At 39.0% G+C, this 17,227-nt stretch overlaps 1 protein-coding gene across 1 annotated transcript in view; it reads left to right on the top strand.

Moving 5' to 3' along the window:
- The first annotated feature begins 324 nt into the window (after nucleotides 1-324).
- DEK (DEK proto-oncogene) overlaps nucleotides 325-17,227 on the top strand; it is a 35,838-nt gene continuing 18,935 nt past the window's right edge. Inside the window, exons 1-7 of the mRNA XM_017521655.2 lie at nucleotides 325-508; nucleotides 901-1,051; nucleotides 6,243-6,344; nucleotides 6,568-6,677; nucleotides 8,045-8,139; nucleotides 9,376-9,496; nucleotides 15,102-15,290. Of these exons, the coding sequence (XP_017377144.1) occupies nucleotides 910-1,051; nucleotides 6,243-6,344; nucleotides 6,568-6,677; nucleotides 8,045-8,139; nucleotides 9,376-9,496; nucleotides 15,102-15,290 (759 nt within the window). The 5' untranslated portion in view covers nucleotides 325-508; nucleotides 901-909. The remainder of the gene's footprint in view (nucleotides 509-900; nucleotides 1,052-6,242; nucleotides 6,345-6,567; nucleotides 6,678-8,044; nucleotides 8,140-9,375; nucleotides 9,497-15,101; nucleotides 15,291-17,227) is intronic.

Here is a 17,227-nt window from a genome sequence, read left to right as displayed (position 1 = left end):
CTACTCATCATCTTTTCCGGGAAGCGACGGTGGAGACAATAAACACGCAGGCCCCCTAGCGTCCTTCCGTTCCTCGCGGCCAGGCCGCCTCACCTCCCGCTCCCGCCCGCCCCCCAGGACACAGCCCGCTCGCACCTCAGGGCCCGAGCGCCGACCGAACACCAGGCGCAGCCGGGGAGAGCCCGGAGCGCGCAACCTTCCTTCCGCGGCCGAGGAGACCCTCGCAGTCCGGCCCGCCTGGGCTTCCCGCGGAGGCGCCCGGCCGCCCCGCCTCCCACGCCCCGCGCCCGCCAACTCCCAGCTCGCGGCCCTGATTGGTCGCCGCATTCCCGCTCTCCTTCCCGAACCGCCATTTTGAAAATCTTGTTGATTTTAGGAAGCCGAGCGCGCGGCGTGAGCGTCACGCCAGACAGCGGTCCGCGCGCCCTTTCCTCGGCGTCGGCCGCCGCCGTCTCCTAGAACCTCCTCGTGCCCTCGCACGCCAGGCCCGCGGCGGCCAGGACCCGCGGTGAGGGCTGCGTTGGGACGCGGGAGGCCGGGTCGCCCCGCCGCGGCCGACGGGGGAGGGACGCAGCCATTTGGACGGCGGCCTGTGGCGGGGGAGGGGACGCGGAGGGCCGGCAGCTCGGGCCGGGCCGGGCTGGGAACGGCACAGGCCGAGCGGGCGTGCGCCCGCCAGGGCCGCGGGCGCTTTTTCCCGCCTCGGGAATCCCTGGACGGCGGCGGGCGGAGCGGGAGGGAAGCGGACCCTGGGGACTGAGCGCTGCCGTCCCGGCTACGGGAAGAGGCAACTTTCAGGGCAGGTGTCCCGCGGGAAGGGTTGCATCCTTCAAGGTGGCCGCCGGGTCCTGCCCGCGAGAGCAGGGGGACCGAGACGTCCGGCTTTCTCCCCGCCCGCAGGTTCACAGCATGTCTGCCTCGGCTCCTGCAGAGGGAGAGGGAACCCCCGCCGAGCCCGCGTCCGAGAAGGAACCCGAAATGCCCGGTCCCAGGGAGGAGAGCGAGGAGGAAGAGGACGAGGACGACGAGGAGGAGGAGGAGGAGGAAAAAGGTGGGGGGAGTTGCATCCCAAATGATGGGTTTTTCAGACCGAAGTCCCCCCCAACCCAGGAAACAGTTTTCTTGCTCTTTTGGTGTTTAGAGGCATAAAGGAGTGATTTTTCAGCGAGAATGCATGAACAATTTATCTGCTTTTGTGTTGAGCGATTGCGTAGAATTAACTTTGTGTATTCCGGTTTTAAAGTATTTGTTAGAGCGGTAGTGATGTATTGGAGTGCAGCTGACTTATGCCCGCTCTAAATGCTCGTTAACTTTTCATCATTTGACGGGAAGTTTGTAGGTCCTGAATTTGATTTTTTTAACTCCGTGTGTGCACCTTTGAAGTTGCTAAGTGGATGTTCTAATTTTGTCCGTTTCGTTACACATCTGTTGCCTTTCGATGTTATTGTAAGGTCTTAGTGCAGCCCGTTAAGACTGAAGTTAAGTAGGCTAGACCTGGAAGTATTTGAATACTTGGAAATATTTTTGCATCTGCCAAAAAGTTTCTCTCCCTGGCAAACAGCGGTGAAAGCTGTTGCTACTTGAGAAAGTAGTTAAAAATGAGAAAAGTGAACTCTGAAAGTTAAACGTCTCGGTTTCGGAACTGAGCCTGCTTTAAGAGAGGGCGGTATGAACCCTGATTTGACTGGAGGGGTGAAACAGAAACCTGACGGCATTGAGGAGTGTGCTGTGGCAGTTTATCCAGGATGCAGCAGTGTCTGTTTCAAGTGTACCCGCCAATTGACATGTTTCCAGCCATTTAAAAATCAAAGTGGCACCTTTTAGCATTCTTTGATATTAGCCAAGTCTGGGTTTATTTCTTATATTGCTTCAAGTCAGCCACACTTGGGAAGAGGTTGAAGCTGTCTTCCCAAACCCAGATTTTTTTTTAAGCCTCAACCAGCCAATGGTCACAATCTGGGTTAAGATTACAAGGTGTGCCTTTTGTTTGTTTAAAGTGGTATGTGCCCTAAGAAGGACTTAAGTCAAGCATGGCTTTTTTATGTAAATAAGTTTTTATGTAAATGATTGCTTAATAGTATGTTATTTATAGTATGTTATTTAAAAATTATTTTTAATATAGTAACAAAATTGGCTGCACTATCTCCTTACCAGCCAGAGTCTGCACTTTTTCTCCAATTTTTTGTTTGTATTTTAATCTTTTTGTGGGGGCAAGGTTAAGATACCAAAGAAATGGTGAATTTTCTTCATGTCAGGAAAAAATTAGAGAAGTCATGTAATTATACTGTAAATGACCAACACAGTAATTCTTGGGGGACAATGGTGGTTAGAAGAATCCCATTTTTTTTTTTGTTTTTTTGAGGTTTTTTTGTTTGTTTGTTTGTTTGTTTTGAGACGAGTTTTGCTCTTGTTCAGACAGCAGTGCAGTGGCGCGATCTCGGCTCATCGCAACCTCCGCCTCCCAGGTTCAAGCGTTTCTCCTCTCTCAGCCTCTAGAGTAGCTGGGTTTACAGGCATGCACCACCACACTGGGCTAATTTTGTATTTTTAGTAGAAATGGGGTTTCTCCGTGTTGGTCAGGCTGGTCTTGAACTCCTGACCTCAGGGGGTCTGCCCGCTTTGCCTCCCAAAGTGTTGGGATTATGGGCACAAACCATCTGCATGGCCAAGCATCCTATGTTTTGTTCTAGATAAATTATTTTTTAAAACATGATTTTGTAAAAAGTTTATTCCCTGACAGGTTTATTATAGCTCTGATTTATTGTCCTTTTTACTAATTTGAGGTGTTGTGGGACAAGTAGAATTGTGAAAATTTTTATTCTACTTAACCCTGAATGTTTAAGTATTGAGGCATCATAGAAGCCAGAAGGTGAAATACTTGCTGTATTAGGCTTTTTTTTTTTTTTTTTTTTTTTTTTTTTTTTTTTTTTTTTTTTTTTTTTTTTTTTTTTTTTTTTGGCGTTGCTGTAAAATACCTGAGGTGAGGCTGGGTAATTTATAAAGATAAGAGGTTTAATTGGTTCGTGGTTCTGCAGACAGTACAAAGAAATAGGGCACCAGATTCTGATGAAGGCCTCAGGAAACTTCCAATCATGGCGGAAGGTAGAGAGGGAGCTGGCATCCCATTTGGGAGTGGGTGCAAGTGGTAGGGAGAGGTGTACACCAACAAACACTTGAGAGAACACACTTATCACCAAGGGTTACAATGCTAAGTCATTCATGAGGGATCTGCCACCATGATTTCTTTACCTTACCAGGCCTCACCTCCAACATTGCGAATCACTTTTCAACGTGAAGTTTGGAGGGGGCAAACATCCAAACCATCTCATTCCATCCCTGTTTCCCCTAATCTCATGTCTTTCTCACATTTCAAAATTCAATCGTGCCTTCACAGTAGTCCCCCAAAGTCTTGTCTTGTTTCAGCATTAACTCAAAAATCCTGTCTGAAGTCCACAGTTTCATCTGAAGATGAGTTTCTTCCACCCATGAGCCTGTGAGATGAAAAACAAGTTATTTACTCCCAAAATACAATGGTGGTACAGGCGTTAGATAAAATTCCCATTCCAAAAGGGAGAAAGGCCAAAAGAAAGGTCCAATAGGCCCCATACAAGTTTGAACCTTAGCAGGGCAGTCTTTAAATCTTAAAGCTCCAAAATTATGTCCTTATACTCCCATGTGTGGCATCCAGGCCATGCTGGTTCAAGGGGTAAGGGGTTCCAAGGCCTTGGGCAGCTCAGGTTGCAAACTGCTTGTGGCTCTACCGTTCTGGAGCTTGGAGGGTGGCAGCCCCCTTCCCACAGCTCCACTAGCCAGTGGAACCTTGATAGTGATTCAAAGGGGTTCACCTCCCCCATTTCCTTCTACCCTGCTCTAGTATAAGTTTTATTTCTTCCCCCTCCCCTCTCCCCATCCCACCCCTCCTAGGGCCTCACTCTGTCACCCTGTTGGAGTGCAGTGGCACGATCTCAGCTCACTGGACTCTGCCTCCCCAGTAGCGGGGACCACAGGCACACCTCCTCCCCATGCCTGTGTATTTTGTATTTTTTATAGAGGCAGGGTTTTACTGTGCTGCCCAGGCTGGTCTCAAACTCCTTAGCTCAAGTCACCTGCCTGCCTCTGCCTCCCAAAGTGCCTGCATTACAGGAATGAGCCACCACGCCTGGCCCCAAGTAGCCGTTTTCTGTGAGAGCTCCACCCCTGCAGCAGGCTTCTGCCCAGGCACCCAGGCTTTCTCATACATTCTCTGAAGTCTGTCCTAAAGAAGGGGTCCGATTAGCTAAAACTGGCAGCGGTTTTGGGGAAAAGATAAATGAGAGAAACGACTAGTAAAAGATGACTCTTAGATTTCTGTCTTTGGCAGGTGGGTGGATGGTATTAATGTTTTCTGAAAAAAATTGATGAAGTGAGCAAGTTTGGAGATGATTATGATTTTTCTTTTGGATGATTTGAGTTTAAATACCTATAGAACATGAATTGAAGCTGCCAGGTGATACTGTTGCCCCTCCATATCTGTGGGTTCCTTATCTGTGGATTCAGACAACCACAGATTGGTAAAAATGGATGATTGCATCTATACTGAACATGAACAGATTTTTTTCTTATTATTCCCTGAACAATACAGTATGACAGCTATCTACATATTAGTTAAGTCGTATTAGTCATGGGTAATCTAGAGATGATTTAAAGTATATGGGTGGATGTTCATAGGTTATGTGTAATTACTACACCATTTTTTAAAAATAAGGACTTGAGCGTCCATGGATTTTGGCATCTGAGGATAGTCCTGGAACCAATCCCTCACAGATATTGAGAGACCATATTAGTTAATATGAATCTCAGAAGAAAGCCGTGGCTTGGAGATTGGCTGGGAAGCCATTAGCTTGTATTTGGTAATTAGAGGCAAGCAAATAGTTTAAATTACTAGGTTGATGAAGTTGAGTGATAGTAGGGGTTGTTTTAGTGTGCTTGCTCTTCATTCTGTGCAACATGGCCAGAATATACATGTTGATAGCTCTGTCCTGACATAGTCTTTCTGTGCAAATCCTTACATTACTAAATTTAAGTTCTTTAAAGGCCAGCACAATGCTTTGTTCCGTTTTCCCTATCCCCGAAATAATTTCTTCTAGTGCACAGCAATTTATTTGTATTACATCTTTCTTACGATGTTTTGTTATCTTTTACATTGGCATATATTTATGTCTCATTTCTTTAGTAGCATCTCTTTCAAAAGATGTACAGTCTTAATCATCCATTTATGCCCTCTTAGGACTGAGTGCACCTTTGTACAACTAAGGCATTCATTTGAATAAATGGCAGAACCTCCAACAATATATAATATTCTTTTATCTAACTTTTTTTGATTCCAAAAGTGATTTTATTTTAGATAAATGGAACTTAATGTTTCAAATTTTGAAATTTGAATTTTGTTTTCTAGATCTTTTTTTTTAATGGAGCTAGGGTCTCAATATGTTCAGCCTAGGCTGGTCTCAAACTCCTGGGTTCAAGCGATCCTCCTGCCTTGGCTTCCCAAAGCATTAGCATTATTGGCGTGAGCCACCACACCCAGCCATAGTTTTTTTATTTTGTTTTGTTTGTCTTGTGTTTTGGACTAAACAGTTTAACTTTTTTCAGAGTAATTTATGGCCATCATTATGAACATTATTCATAAACTACAAAGTAGTGCTCTCCTAGTTGATTGTGTTAAATGTAAACTTGGAGAGTTTCGTCTTATCCTGATACTTCAGGCTGTTGTGTTGGAGGTCTTTGTGTCTCTTTTGTCAGTTTACTAAATTATTATTGTTCTCTATATATCTTTTGAAGTTCTTAATCTGCCAGTCTAAACTTGATTATTTCTGAAGTATAGCAAACTTTGAATCACAATTATTAAATAGAATTATGTCCAAAGATTAAACAGAGCTAGATTTTTTGACAACTGAAGTGACTAGACTGTAATTGCAATAATTTTAGTTGGATAAAAATTTGTTTGGTTTCTAATTATTTTTTTTAAATAATGAGTCCCTGTGAGTTTGCCAGGTAAGTAAAATGTTACTCTAAAAAAATTTTCGTGGTGCTGTATTAACTTACCAGGTGTTTTGATCTTTTCTGTCATTTGCTTCCCGAAACCCTACTCAGAAGAGGAATGAAGTATTAGGTTTTGGGACTTTGTTGTACATGCGTATCTAACAAAGTTGGTATAATCTTTAAGCTTTTTGTTAATTAAGAAATACTAAATTAATTTCCAGAAAAGAGTCTCATTGTTGAAGGCAAGAGGGAAAAGAAAAAAGTGGAGAGGTTGACAATGCAAGTCTCTTCCTTACAGAGAGAGCCATTTACAATTGCACAAGGTAAGTATGTTCTAGGTTCCTTTCATTTTATGGTTAAAGTGCCTAAATTTGTGAAAATGATGGTTAGTAGTGCTCAGTATCAGCAAAGTAGTGTTTTATACTTTATTTAATTTGCTCTATTGGAGCAGAGTTACATGTAAATTATGCTGTAAAAATAATTCTCATTAAATTTGTAAATGTATTAATAAGCAATAGGTATTTAATTATGATTTTTTTTTTCTAGGAAAGGGGCAGAAACTTTGTGAAATTGAGAGGATACATTTTTTTCTAAGTAAGAAGAAAACTGATGAACTTAGAAATCTACACAAACTGCTTTACAACAGGCCAGGCACTGTAAGACCTTTTTACACTTTTAACCTACTTATATATTACTTCGCAATGGAATCATAATTTCTGTAAATGTTAGTGGTCCACTGATTCAGTTTTCATACTTTATGACTGAGCAAACTGAGATATATACTTACTATGTGATTTATCACAGGATGGGTAGCTAGGTATTAGCAACTGGGATTATAATATCCAGGACTCTGTCTTTTCTGGTTTGTTTTTTTTTCCAGACAGGATCTCTCACTGTCACCCAGGCAGGAGTGCAGTGTGCAGTACATGGCTCTCTGCAGCCTCAACCACCTGGGTTCAAGTGATCCTCTCACTTAAGCCTCTTGAGTAGCTGGGACCACAAGTGCACATCACCACATCTGGCTAATTTTTTTATGTTTTATAGAGGTAGCATTTTGCCATGTTGCGCAGGCTGGTCTCAAACTCCTGAGCTCAAGCAGTCCTCCCACCCCAGCCTCCCAAAGTGTTAGAATTACAGGTATCAGCCAGTGTGCCCAGCTCTAGGGCCCTTGTTCCTGTAGTAGTTTTTATTCCAGACTGAAGTTTCAAATTATGAAATCCAAATTGTGATGGTTTTAGTGACTTTTAAATGTATTAAAAGAAATTCATGTTTTTGTATTTTCTGGACATTCAGAATAAGTGATTTGGTATAATTGTGTCTCATTTTGAGCAAATACCTGGTAAATTGCGTGATAGTTCTTTACTAAAGGATCGTTGTTATACTATACATATAACTTAATATTTTATATAATTGAGAAAACTCTGCTTTAAGTTGTACATGGGCAACGTAAAGTTGGGTGTTAGAATGTCTAAAGTAGACCAGAATGTCTGACACATGACGTAATTTATTTTTATGTCTATTAATCTCATTTAATCTTTAAACCAATCTCATTTATACAAGTCCGATAACTAGTAAATGGTATTAACTTTTTGTGGTACTCACTTTTCTTTTAAAGAATAAAGACCTTTACTTCTTGATTTGAAAAAGAAGAAATATTACTAGTAACTTTATTACTTATGAAAAGGATATCTTTTTAAGTAGTAGCTTTCCACATCCCCTGGTACTATCAGATACCTTTTGGTTGTGGTAAAAATTCCCCAATGAAAATTCGTTCAAATTGTTATTTTCAGAGACTTAAGTTTGTAGGATTTTTATAATGTAAATATATTAGTAAGAAATATATTTTTCGGTTTTGAACAAGAAATGTTGAATATTAAACCAGTATTGAATTGGTTGACTGTTGAGCCAGTACTGTGACTTACACACAGATATAAAAATAAAGATGTTGGCTTTGAATTGTCTTTGAATTTTTTCTTGTGTACATTACTGGGTAATAAATAGCATTAATAAGAAACATTTTCAGGTGTCCTCATTAAAGAAGAATGTGGGTCAGTTCAGTGGCTTTCCATTTGAAAAAGGAAGTGTCCAGTATAAAAAAAAGGAAGAAATGTTGAAAAAGTGAGTTATTTTTATAAATACTATATTTTGATCAACATGCTTTAAGTGTATTTTTTTTAACGTTTCCAAAATGATCACATTCGGGCCAGGCACAGTGGCTCCTGCTTGTAATCTCAGGACTTTGGGAGGCCAAGGCAGGCAACCCAGGTCAGAAATGAAATAGGTCAAAACCCTCATGCTGATCAGTAGTGGGACGGTGCCTGTGAATGGCTGCCACTGCACTTCAGCCTAGGCAACATAGCCAGACCCCATCTGTTAGAAAAAGACAAAAGATTACGGAAAACTTTTTTTTTTGGAGACAGAGTCTCGCTCTGTTGACCAGGCTGAAGTGCAGTGACGCAATCTTGCCTCACTGCAACCTCTGCCTCCCAGGTTGAAGCAGTTCTCCTGCCTCAGTCTCTGGAGTAGCTGGGATTACAGACATGGGCCACCACACCCAGCTAATTTTTTTTTTATTATTATTACTAGTAGAGATGGGTTTCACCATGTTGGCTAGGCTGGTCTCAAACTCCTGACCAGAGGTCAGCCGCCCACCTCAGCCTCCCAAAGTGCTGGAATTACAGGAGTTAGCCACTGTGCCCAGCCAATTACTGAAAACGTAAAGAAATTATTTCCTCAAAGAACGACACACACAGGTTAATCATTTAGAGTGCAAAACTCAGAAGGTCTGAAGAGAATGTAGTAATCTTTCCCATTCCTGTCTGCTGTCAGCCACTGTGTTTAAATGGCTTAAACCATTTAAACTGTTTTGAAGATAATCACTTTTATGGAAACAATGTTCTTCATGATAATGCAAGCAAGATGATATATTCTTAAAGCTTTTGTTTATTAAATGCCTTTTACTTAAGATCTCAAATAATAAAGATAATTACCTATTCTTGCATTGAAACATAGTAGCAATGCTGTTGGGGAAAATATAATACTTAATTGAAGAAGAATTACCAAGGCCATGAGTTTTATAGTATTGAAAACATTGTACTTAATTATCTAGTTAATTTATTTAGTTTGTTCTTATACTGCATGTACAACTTAAATGGTAAATGGTATTTTTAATTGTTAATCATATTTAGTTGTGTGCTAGTCATGATTATTAAGAGCAAGATTCAGAGAAACATTGGCCACTTTTTTTAATGTGTGTAACCGAGCCAGTTTGGTTGGCTATTCCCTTTGTATTGTGGAGAACATTTGTAAGCTTTCCTATATTAACACCTTGGTTTCTTTCATTTTCTGTTTCAGATTTAGAAATGCCATGTTAAAGAGCATCTGTGAGGTTCTTGATTTGGAGAGATCAGGTGTAAACAGCGAACTTGTGAAGAGGATCCTGAATTTCTTAATGCATCCAAAGCCTTCTGGCAAAGTGAGGATCAGTTTTTACTTTTTTCGTAACAAATCAGTTATTCATAGACTCTACATTTTTCTGTGAAACAAAAATTGGGTTAATAGCAGCATTGCTGTCAGTATTCAGTAATGTCTACATTGAAAGAATATACCTTCTGTTGACATATCGGCAATAATTTCATGATAGAAATAGTATAGTTGCCATAGGGATATGTTGCTTCAAATCAGATACAAGGGATATAAGGTTTAGAAAAGTGAATTAATATCAGAAGGGACAGAATGTACCGGTAGTCCGGGTTAGGTATCTAGAAGACACTGGAAAAATAGAAAGGCTGGGTCAAGGATGAGGTGCAAGGCTGGAGAGAAGGGATGCAACCTGTAATCAAGTGAAGAAAGACAAAATAGGGAGTATATTACAACTGAATTTTTTCTTAGATCCTGGAATAAGTTATTAAAAAGTGATATTTAAAAGCTAACTCTTACAAGTTACCTGGATTGGGTTTCCAGAATCCGCAGCAGAGCCCAGGAGCTGGACGTGGAAGTAAAATGGCCTGATAGTTTTCTTACTCTTCCTAAAACCTAGTAGGTTTACCCTAATTATTTAACAGTAACAAATGACATAGGTGACTTAAAATGTCTGTTGAAGTGTTATATGACCTTGCATTTTCAGTAAGTGTTAGCTCTGTCAGCAAATGTTTTTATATTCTTCCCCATCTTGACAGGAAAGGAAGTATGAAGAGATTTGGCAGGTCTGGGAGTTCAGGGTAATGCCTTCTGGAGATGGGAGAGGGCATTAAAAATCAAAACCAGAAATTAGCTCTGTGACTTTGTTTTGGACTGCCCTGGGTCCTTATTACCATTAGCTGGACAAGGACAGATAAAGAACATTTAAGGTGTTAACTTTTGTTATACAAGTACAAACGCAAGGGGTATGATGATTTTTTTTTTTAATTGGCTTATTTAAGGACAAAATACTATCTTTTTATTTTCTAACTTTAGCTATACCTGTAATTTTTAAGGATTTAATGTGGCAAGGTGTTCACTTATTTCCTCAGAAGTAATTACAAAGTTGTTATGGTAGACATTTTTATCTTTATCTTTTTCTCAGTGATTTTTCAATTTGTTGGTTTCAGGATACTGTTACCCATTTAAAAAAATAATGAGAGCCCCAAGAGGTATTTTTTAATATGAGTTCTTTTGATCTTCACTATATTCGACGTTAGAACTGAAAATTTTTATTTTAAAATGTTAAAAATAATATTTTCTATGAAAAATAACTTTTTAGAATAATTAAAGAGTGGCATTATTTTATGTTTTTGTACATCTGTTTAATGTCTGGCTTAAGAGAAAACAGCATGATTACCATTTGCTTCTACATTCAGTCTTTTTTTTCCTGAGACGGATTCTCGCCCTGTTGCCCAGGCTTAGAGTGCAGTGGCACAGTCTGGGCTCACTGCAACCTCCGTCTCCCAGGCTCAAGTGATTCTCCTGCCTCAGCCTCCCTGGTAGCTGGGATTATAGTTGTGTGCCACCATACCCAGGTAATTTTTGTATTTTTAGTAGAGATGGGTTTTGCCGTATTGGCCAGGCTGGTCTCAAACTAGTGACCTCAGGTGATCCACCTGCCTCAGCCTCCCAAAGTGCTGGGATTATAGGCATGAGCCACCGTGCCTGGTCCCATCCAGTCTTTTGCATTGTATTGCTTTGCTTAAAATTTGTGAAGGGCCTGTTGCAGTAACTTACGCCTGTAATTCCAGCCCTTTGGGAGGCCGAGGCAGGGGGATCACTTGAGCTCAGGAGTTGGCGACCAGCCTGGGTGACAGAGTGAGACTCTGTCTCAAGAAAAAATTAGCAGGCACTGAGACACATTCCTGTAGTCCCAGCAACTTGGGAGGCCGAGGTGGAAGCCTGAACTCAGGAGTTCAGTGTTGCAGTGAGCTGCATTCATGTCATTACACCCCATCCTATTGTGACAGAATGAGATTCTGTCTCAAAATAATACATATGTGAAGAAAACCCAGCCTCACATAGGTATGTATTTGGAAAAAGGAATATTTTAAAGTCCTTTTAGATAATTGTGTATATTGTCTTTTGATACCACACAAAACCAAAACTCTACAATTTGTAGTTTCCTAAAGCTTAGTTATAGTGTTTAATGTAGGTCTCAAAACTTGGGTCTTTTATCAGCATATGCATGGTTTTGTAACATGCGTTTACCATTTGTAAGTATTGGTTCCCTGACTTACATCTTCCAAATGTTGACGTGTTTTATTGAACACTGTCGTTATTCATGTTCATTAATATAAACACCATCTCATGACAAAATACTTAGGCCTTGGGAAACTGTCAGGTTCTCAGTAGTAGATATGAATTTTCCGGAATTCTAATTTCCACTTAAAATCATAAAATTTATCATCGTTGATAAATGCTGTCAGTTTTCCTTGAAGTGACAAGCTCACCTTGAATATTTCTGAAATCATCGCTATCAAACACTTAAGTCTGAATTGGCTATATTTGTTCTTTTAAAAAGTAGTGTTCTCTGGAAGGTGGAGTTTGCAGTGAGCCGAGGTCATGCTACTGCCCTCCAGCCTGGGAGACAGAGCAAGACTCTGTCTCTAAAAAAAAAAAAAAAAAAAAAGTAATGTTCTGTGAAAAAGGAGCTTGGAGCATGTTTAACTCAGAACTGAGTTACACAAATGCTTTTCCTTGAGAAAACCATTGAACTTCAATTGTAGACATATTTGTGTTGAACTTCTATTTTGTCACAGATAATAGAAAGACATGTACCTTAGAGTTACTTATTGCTTTATCAAGGACATTATTAAGTGAAACTATTTACCTTTTTTTGGTTGTTGTTGTTTGTGCTGGTGTGTGGTTGTGAAGAATATGATAATTAATACATATTGCTTTCTTCATTAGTGCTAAGGTGCCCTCAGTTTTACCCACCTTTACTTTCCTTTGCTTTTGCACAATTAGTACAAATGTCAGTGGAGTGAAAAGAGGAAATAAATAGTTTTGCTATTATTATGAAAATAGTTTCTACTTCGTAGACTGCTAAAAAGGTCTTAGGAAACCGCAAAGTCCATGAACCACACTGTGAGAATCTGTTTTTTCTTGTCATATAGAATCTAGCTCTTCTATCAGTTTTTCATATGTGACCCTATGGTGATTACTTCTTAATTTGATGGTATCAAGCTCAAGCTGTTTTCCTTCTTTTTTTTTTTTTTTTTTTTTTTTTTTTTTTTTTTGAGACTTTGTTTTACTCTCTTTCCTAGAGTGTCGTGGTATGATCATGGCTCAACGGTGTTTTTACTCTCTTGCCTAGAGTGTCGTCGTATGATCATGGCTCGATGCAACCTTGATGTCCTGGTTGAAGTGATCCTCTCACCTCAGCCACTCAAATAACTGGGACTATACCTATATGCTACCATGTGTGGCTAAATTTTACGTTTCTTAGAGACAGGATCTCACTATATTGTCCAAGATGGTCACAAACTCCTGGGCTCAAGTGATCCACTTACCTTGGCCTCCGAAGTTGTTGGTATTATAGGCATGAGCCATGGTGTCTGGCTAGAGCTGTTTTCTCTGCTACCAGAAGTTTCCTTTTTCTCTTCTGTAAGCTTTTCGATTGTTAAATGAACACAACATTAGTCGTTGATTGCTTTCCTATCCTCCTAATGTACTTCATTTTATTAATCAGTTTTTGTTTCCAAAAAGAGATATTGCTATTGACACTGATTTTGATAAATAGATTTAACTATTTTTAGAGTCGGCATAGGAAAACTCTAAACCATTTGTATATTTTGGATTTTGGCTTTGAAACAACCTCGTTTACTTTGAGGAATTGCATATTTTGATCGGTTACTTGAATAACGTAATATCCTTTCACTTTCCTCAATAGATTTATCCAGAACCTGTTTCAGTCTTAATACTAATAATTCGATATACTGGTTACGTCCTTGCTACCTGTATCTGGTTTCTGAGCTGAGATTTTGAGGGATCTTATGTTTTTCTAATACATTTGAGACCTGGAGTTCATATAACAAGTAAGAGCTTGGAAAGAGAGAGTTACCTTTTCTCCAAACAGGGCTGTCAAAGAATTTATCCAGGTAGATTAACGTCCTGATAATAGTTGGTAATAGTAGTATCTCACATAGCAAGGAAAAGTGTATGCATTCACAGTTTTTTATAAAGAATCTTCTCTGAGACACATCTTTGATCCACTAACTTCAAGTTCCTGGAATGACCTAGTTTGGCTATTTCCTAGTGTGCCTTTGGAAGGGTAGGTTGTTGGGGCAGTCTAGAAGCTATCCTGTGGTTTGTTTGCAGTGGGCCAGAGAGCACCATATTACACAAAGCAGCCACTTTTTCTTAATTTTTGTGTAGGTGACAATGACCCCTAGACTGGAGTTTCGTGGGAGGTAAAGGACCTGTGGTTCTACTCTCTGCATGAAAAATACTGCCTAAAGTTATCACAGACATTTACATAATTGGATACTTTAAGGTTATGTTACAGAATTTTACCTTAATGTTTCTGCTTATTGCAGAACAAAAAGTTACAAAGGTAGAAATATATAAAAGATGCTCAACCCTAGAAATAAATATTAATTCTGTAATGTGTATTTTTACATTCTTTATATTAGGTGATTTTATGGTTTTCAATTTTAGAATTTAGCAAAACTTCCTTGAGAAACACTTAAAAATTAAATTTTTGTTTAATATAATCAACTCATTTTCTTCAGGTGATCTCTGCTTTTAAATATACATAGTTTAATTGATTATCAGAATAATAGCAACATTTATTTATTCTTAGTTTCATAATGAATATACCCATCATTTATTGTTTACTTAGAAGCATCACTGAGAATATGATCCTGACATTACTGAAAGTAGAGGCCAGAAGTAATATGAATATAAACTGTATAGTTCATAAATTCAGGATGTATAATTGGTAATAAAGTTTTATATTTTATATGGGTCAGGCGTGGTGGCTCACATCTATAATCCCAGCACTTTGGGAAGCCAAGGTGGGTGGATCACTTGAGGTCAGAAGTTTGAGACCAGCCTGGACAACATGGTGAAATCCTTTCTCTACTAAAAATCCAAAAATTAGCGGGGCATGGTGGCGCACACTTTGTAGTCCCAGCTACTGGGCAACAAACAACTGTCTCCAAAAAAATAAAAAAATAAAGGTTTTTCTCCCACCCCTTTGATTGGAGTGTTGGGCCTTCTAAAGCAAAGAGCTTCCCTGGCAGTGACAGTTTTAATGCTTGTAGGGATTAAATAAGTTAGAAACCTAAGTTGAAATATTACAACAAAGTATTAACAGCTATTGGAGTTTAACATAATGTGTCTTGAGCGTCTAGTCCCATGTCAGAAGCTAGAATACATACTTCTCAACAGTTAAGAAGGGTCTTACTAGGTGTTTAGAACACAGATGAAATGGTATTAGTAACACAGTATTAGGTTAACCTGACACAGTTAAAGTTAATTCTCTATAAAACTGCTGGGTTTGTAAATAAAATTTCTTGAGAGAGGAGCAGGAAGTTAAATGATCAAAAATAGAATTGATTGATTGAAATATTATACCTGATTGATGTTGTCTTTATACATTTTTTATGCAGCCATTGCCAAAATCTAAAAAAACTTCTAGCAAAGGCAGTAAAAAGGAGCGGAACAGTTCTGGAATGGCAAGGAAGGCTAAGCGAACCAAATGTCCTGAAATTCTGTCAGATGAATCTAGTAGTGATGAAGATGAAAAGCAAAACAAGGAAGAGTCTTCAGATGATGAAGATAAAGAAAGTGAAGAGGAGGTAAAATGTTTTGCTATATTTTTTAATCATTTCTTTCCATGGGGAGAGTTAAATATTTCTGTTATATATTAGGTACAGCCAAAAAGCCGTTCCTTATTGTTTCTAATTCTAAAGATGCAGAAATAGTTAAGTATGAACCCATTTCTTTTCCTTAAGGGGCTTTTAGTTTCATTGCCATGTCAGAGTATAAGAGTCAGAAAAGAGTGAGGTTGGTGTGGACTGGATTTGAAGTGGGCCTTGAACTGGACTTTGAAGACTAGAGTAGATAAATGGGAAGGGAGGTGGGGGTGGTGCATATTCTGAATAGGAACACATAGGAGCAGAGTCTTTGAGGATTTTTTTCATAACATATTAACATTTTATCATTGACTTGAATCATTTTACTGTTTTTTCGAAAAAGGGCCTTTTTGCCCTCAACCTTTTGGAGATTAATGAGAATAATAAACAGCCTTTGAAGTTTATATGGTCAGTGAATACGTTTTATATTACTTAGGAATGCCTGTCATTTTCTTTTATTTGGGAGTGTTTGTAAAAGTTGAGAATACTTAGTTTCCAAAATAAAACTTCTTAAAGAAGAGATCTGCTGAAGCAATTAAATAAAAGGGTTAACCTCTTCAATCAAGTGGATCATGAAGAGTGGGTATAGGAGATAAGTTTCTGTTACTGTTGATGATGTTTTAGTAGTCTCTATTTTAACATTGTTTCGATTTTTTTCCTTCAAAGGTCAGAATTTGCCCTATAGATTGGGTAATCAACCTTGCCTTAGGGACTTGGATAATGTCAGCTTGACATTTTGGGCCAGATAATTCTTATTTGTGGGTGACACTCCCAAGAACCCCTTGTGATAACCAAAAATGTTCTTCAGACATTGCCAGATGTCCCTGGGGCAAGACAAGGAGGGAATCGTCTCTACTGAATTAGAAGGAATAAAAATATAGTGAACTCTGGCATTATGTGATACGTGTGTGTGTTTAGTATGTATGTCTTGAGTTATATACAATTCATGCTTGTTAATTATGTTGAATTTTATAAAGACTTCCGTAAAGCTTAAAGTATGAAATGCTTCATCATTTAAGAAAGATGGTTACAAATCTAGCAGGTGCTTCGCAAACATCTTAATATGTATTTGGCACGAAGGAAAATAATCTGGGCACTAAGGTACTCAGATTGACAAAACTGAATTTAGGTAGATTGATTTTACCTTTTCAGTTTCCTCTATAAAATGAGGATTTTGAACTGTATAGTCAAATGTACTCTATTCATTTTTGAAGTAAAAATCTTACAGAAGCAGAGTAAGTTTGTAGTTGTCCTTTGGCTAATTATATGAGGTTAATTGGATATTTGGGAGGAAACATGTTTGTTTATATGTATATACATAATAGTGAAAAGTTTTAAAGTAATAGTATCTTCATTCAGCAAATATTTGGTTGTCTACTATGTGCCATTCTGTTTCCTAAAGTCTTTGTATGGGCAGAGTTAAAGCATGAAACGTCATATAAATACCTAATTTTTTCATAGAGACATTAGCATGGGCTTTGGATACTGAGTTCAAATCCCACCTTTACATCCGATTATTACTATATGATTATAGGCAAGTTATTTAAACTCTGTACCTCAGTTTCCCATCTGTAAAATGGGGAGTGATAATAGTATTAGCCTCGTTGGGTTATATTAAAGGATTTTATTTAAAATACTTAGAGCAGTGCCTGGTGCATGTACTATGTAAGTATTAGTTGCTGCTATTATTAGAATTAAGATGATGTCTTACGGCAATTAAAATTTCTAAACGGAATCTTCCTGTCATTACTAGGTGCAAGTTAAAAAGTGAGGGTATTGTATACTCATTTTAAAAATTTGCTTTCCAGATTGTTGTCCCTAGCTTCTAAGTAGAGATAGTTGAACTTGGTGTATTGCAGATGATACCTGATTTATACCCA

The sequence above is a fragment of the Cebus imitator genome, unplaced genomic scaffold (assembly GCF_001604975.1).
Source record: "Cebus imitator isolate Cc_AM_T3 unplaced genomic scaffold, Cebus_imitator-1.0 Scaffold21, whole genome shotgun sequence".
In the NCBI taxonomy this organism is placed as follows: domain Eukaryota; kingdom Metazoa; phylum Chordata; class Mammalia; order Primates; family Cebidae; genus Cebus; species Cebus imitator.
Note: the sequence above shows the minus strand (reverse complement) of the source record. Positions and strands in the feature narration are given on the sequence as shown.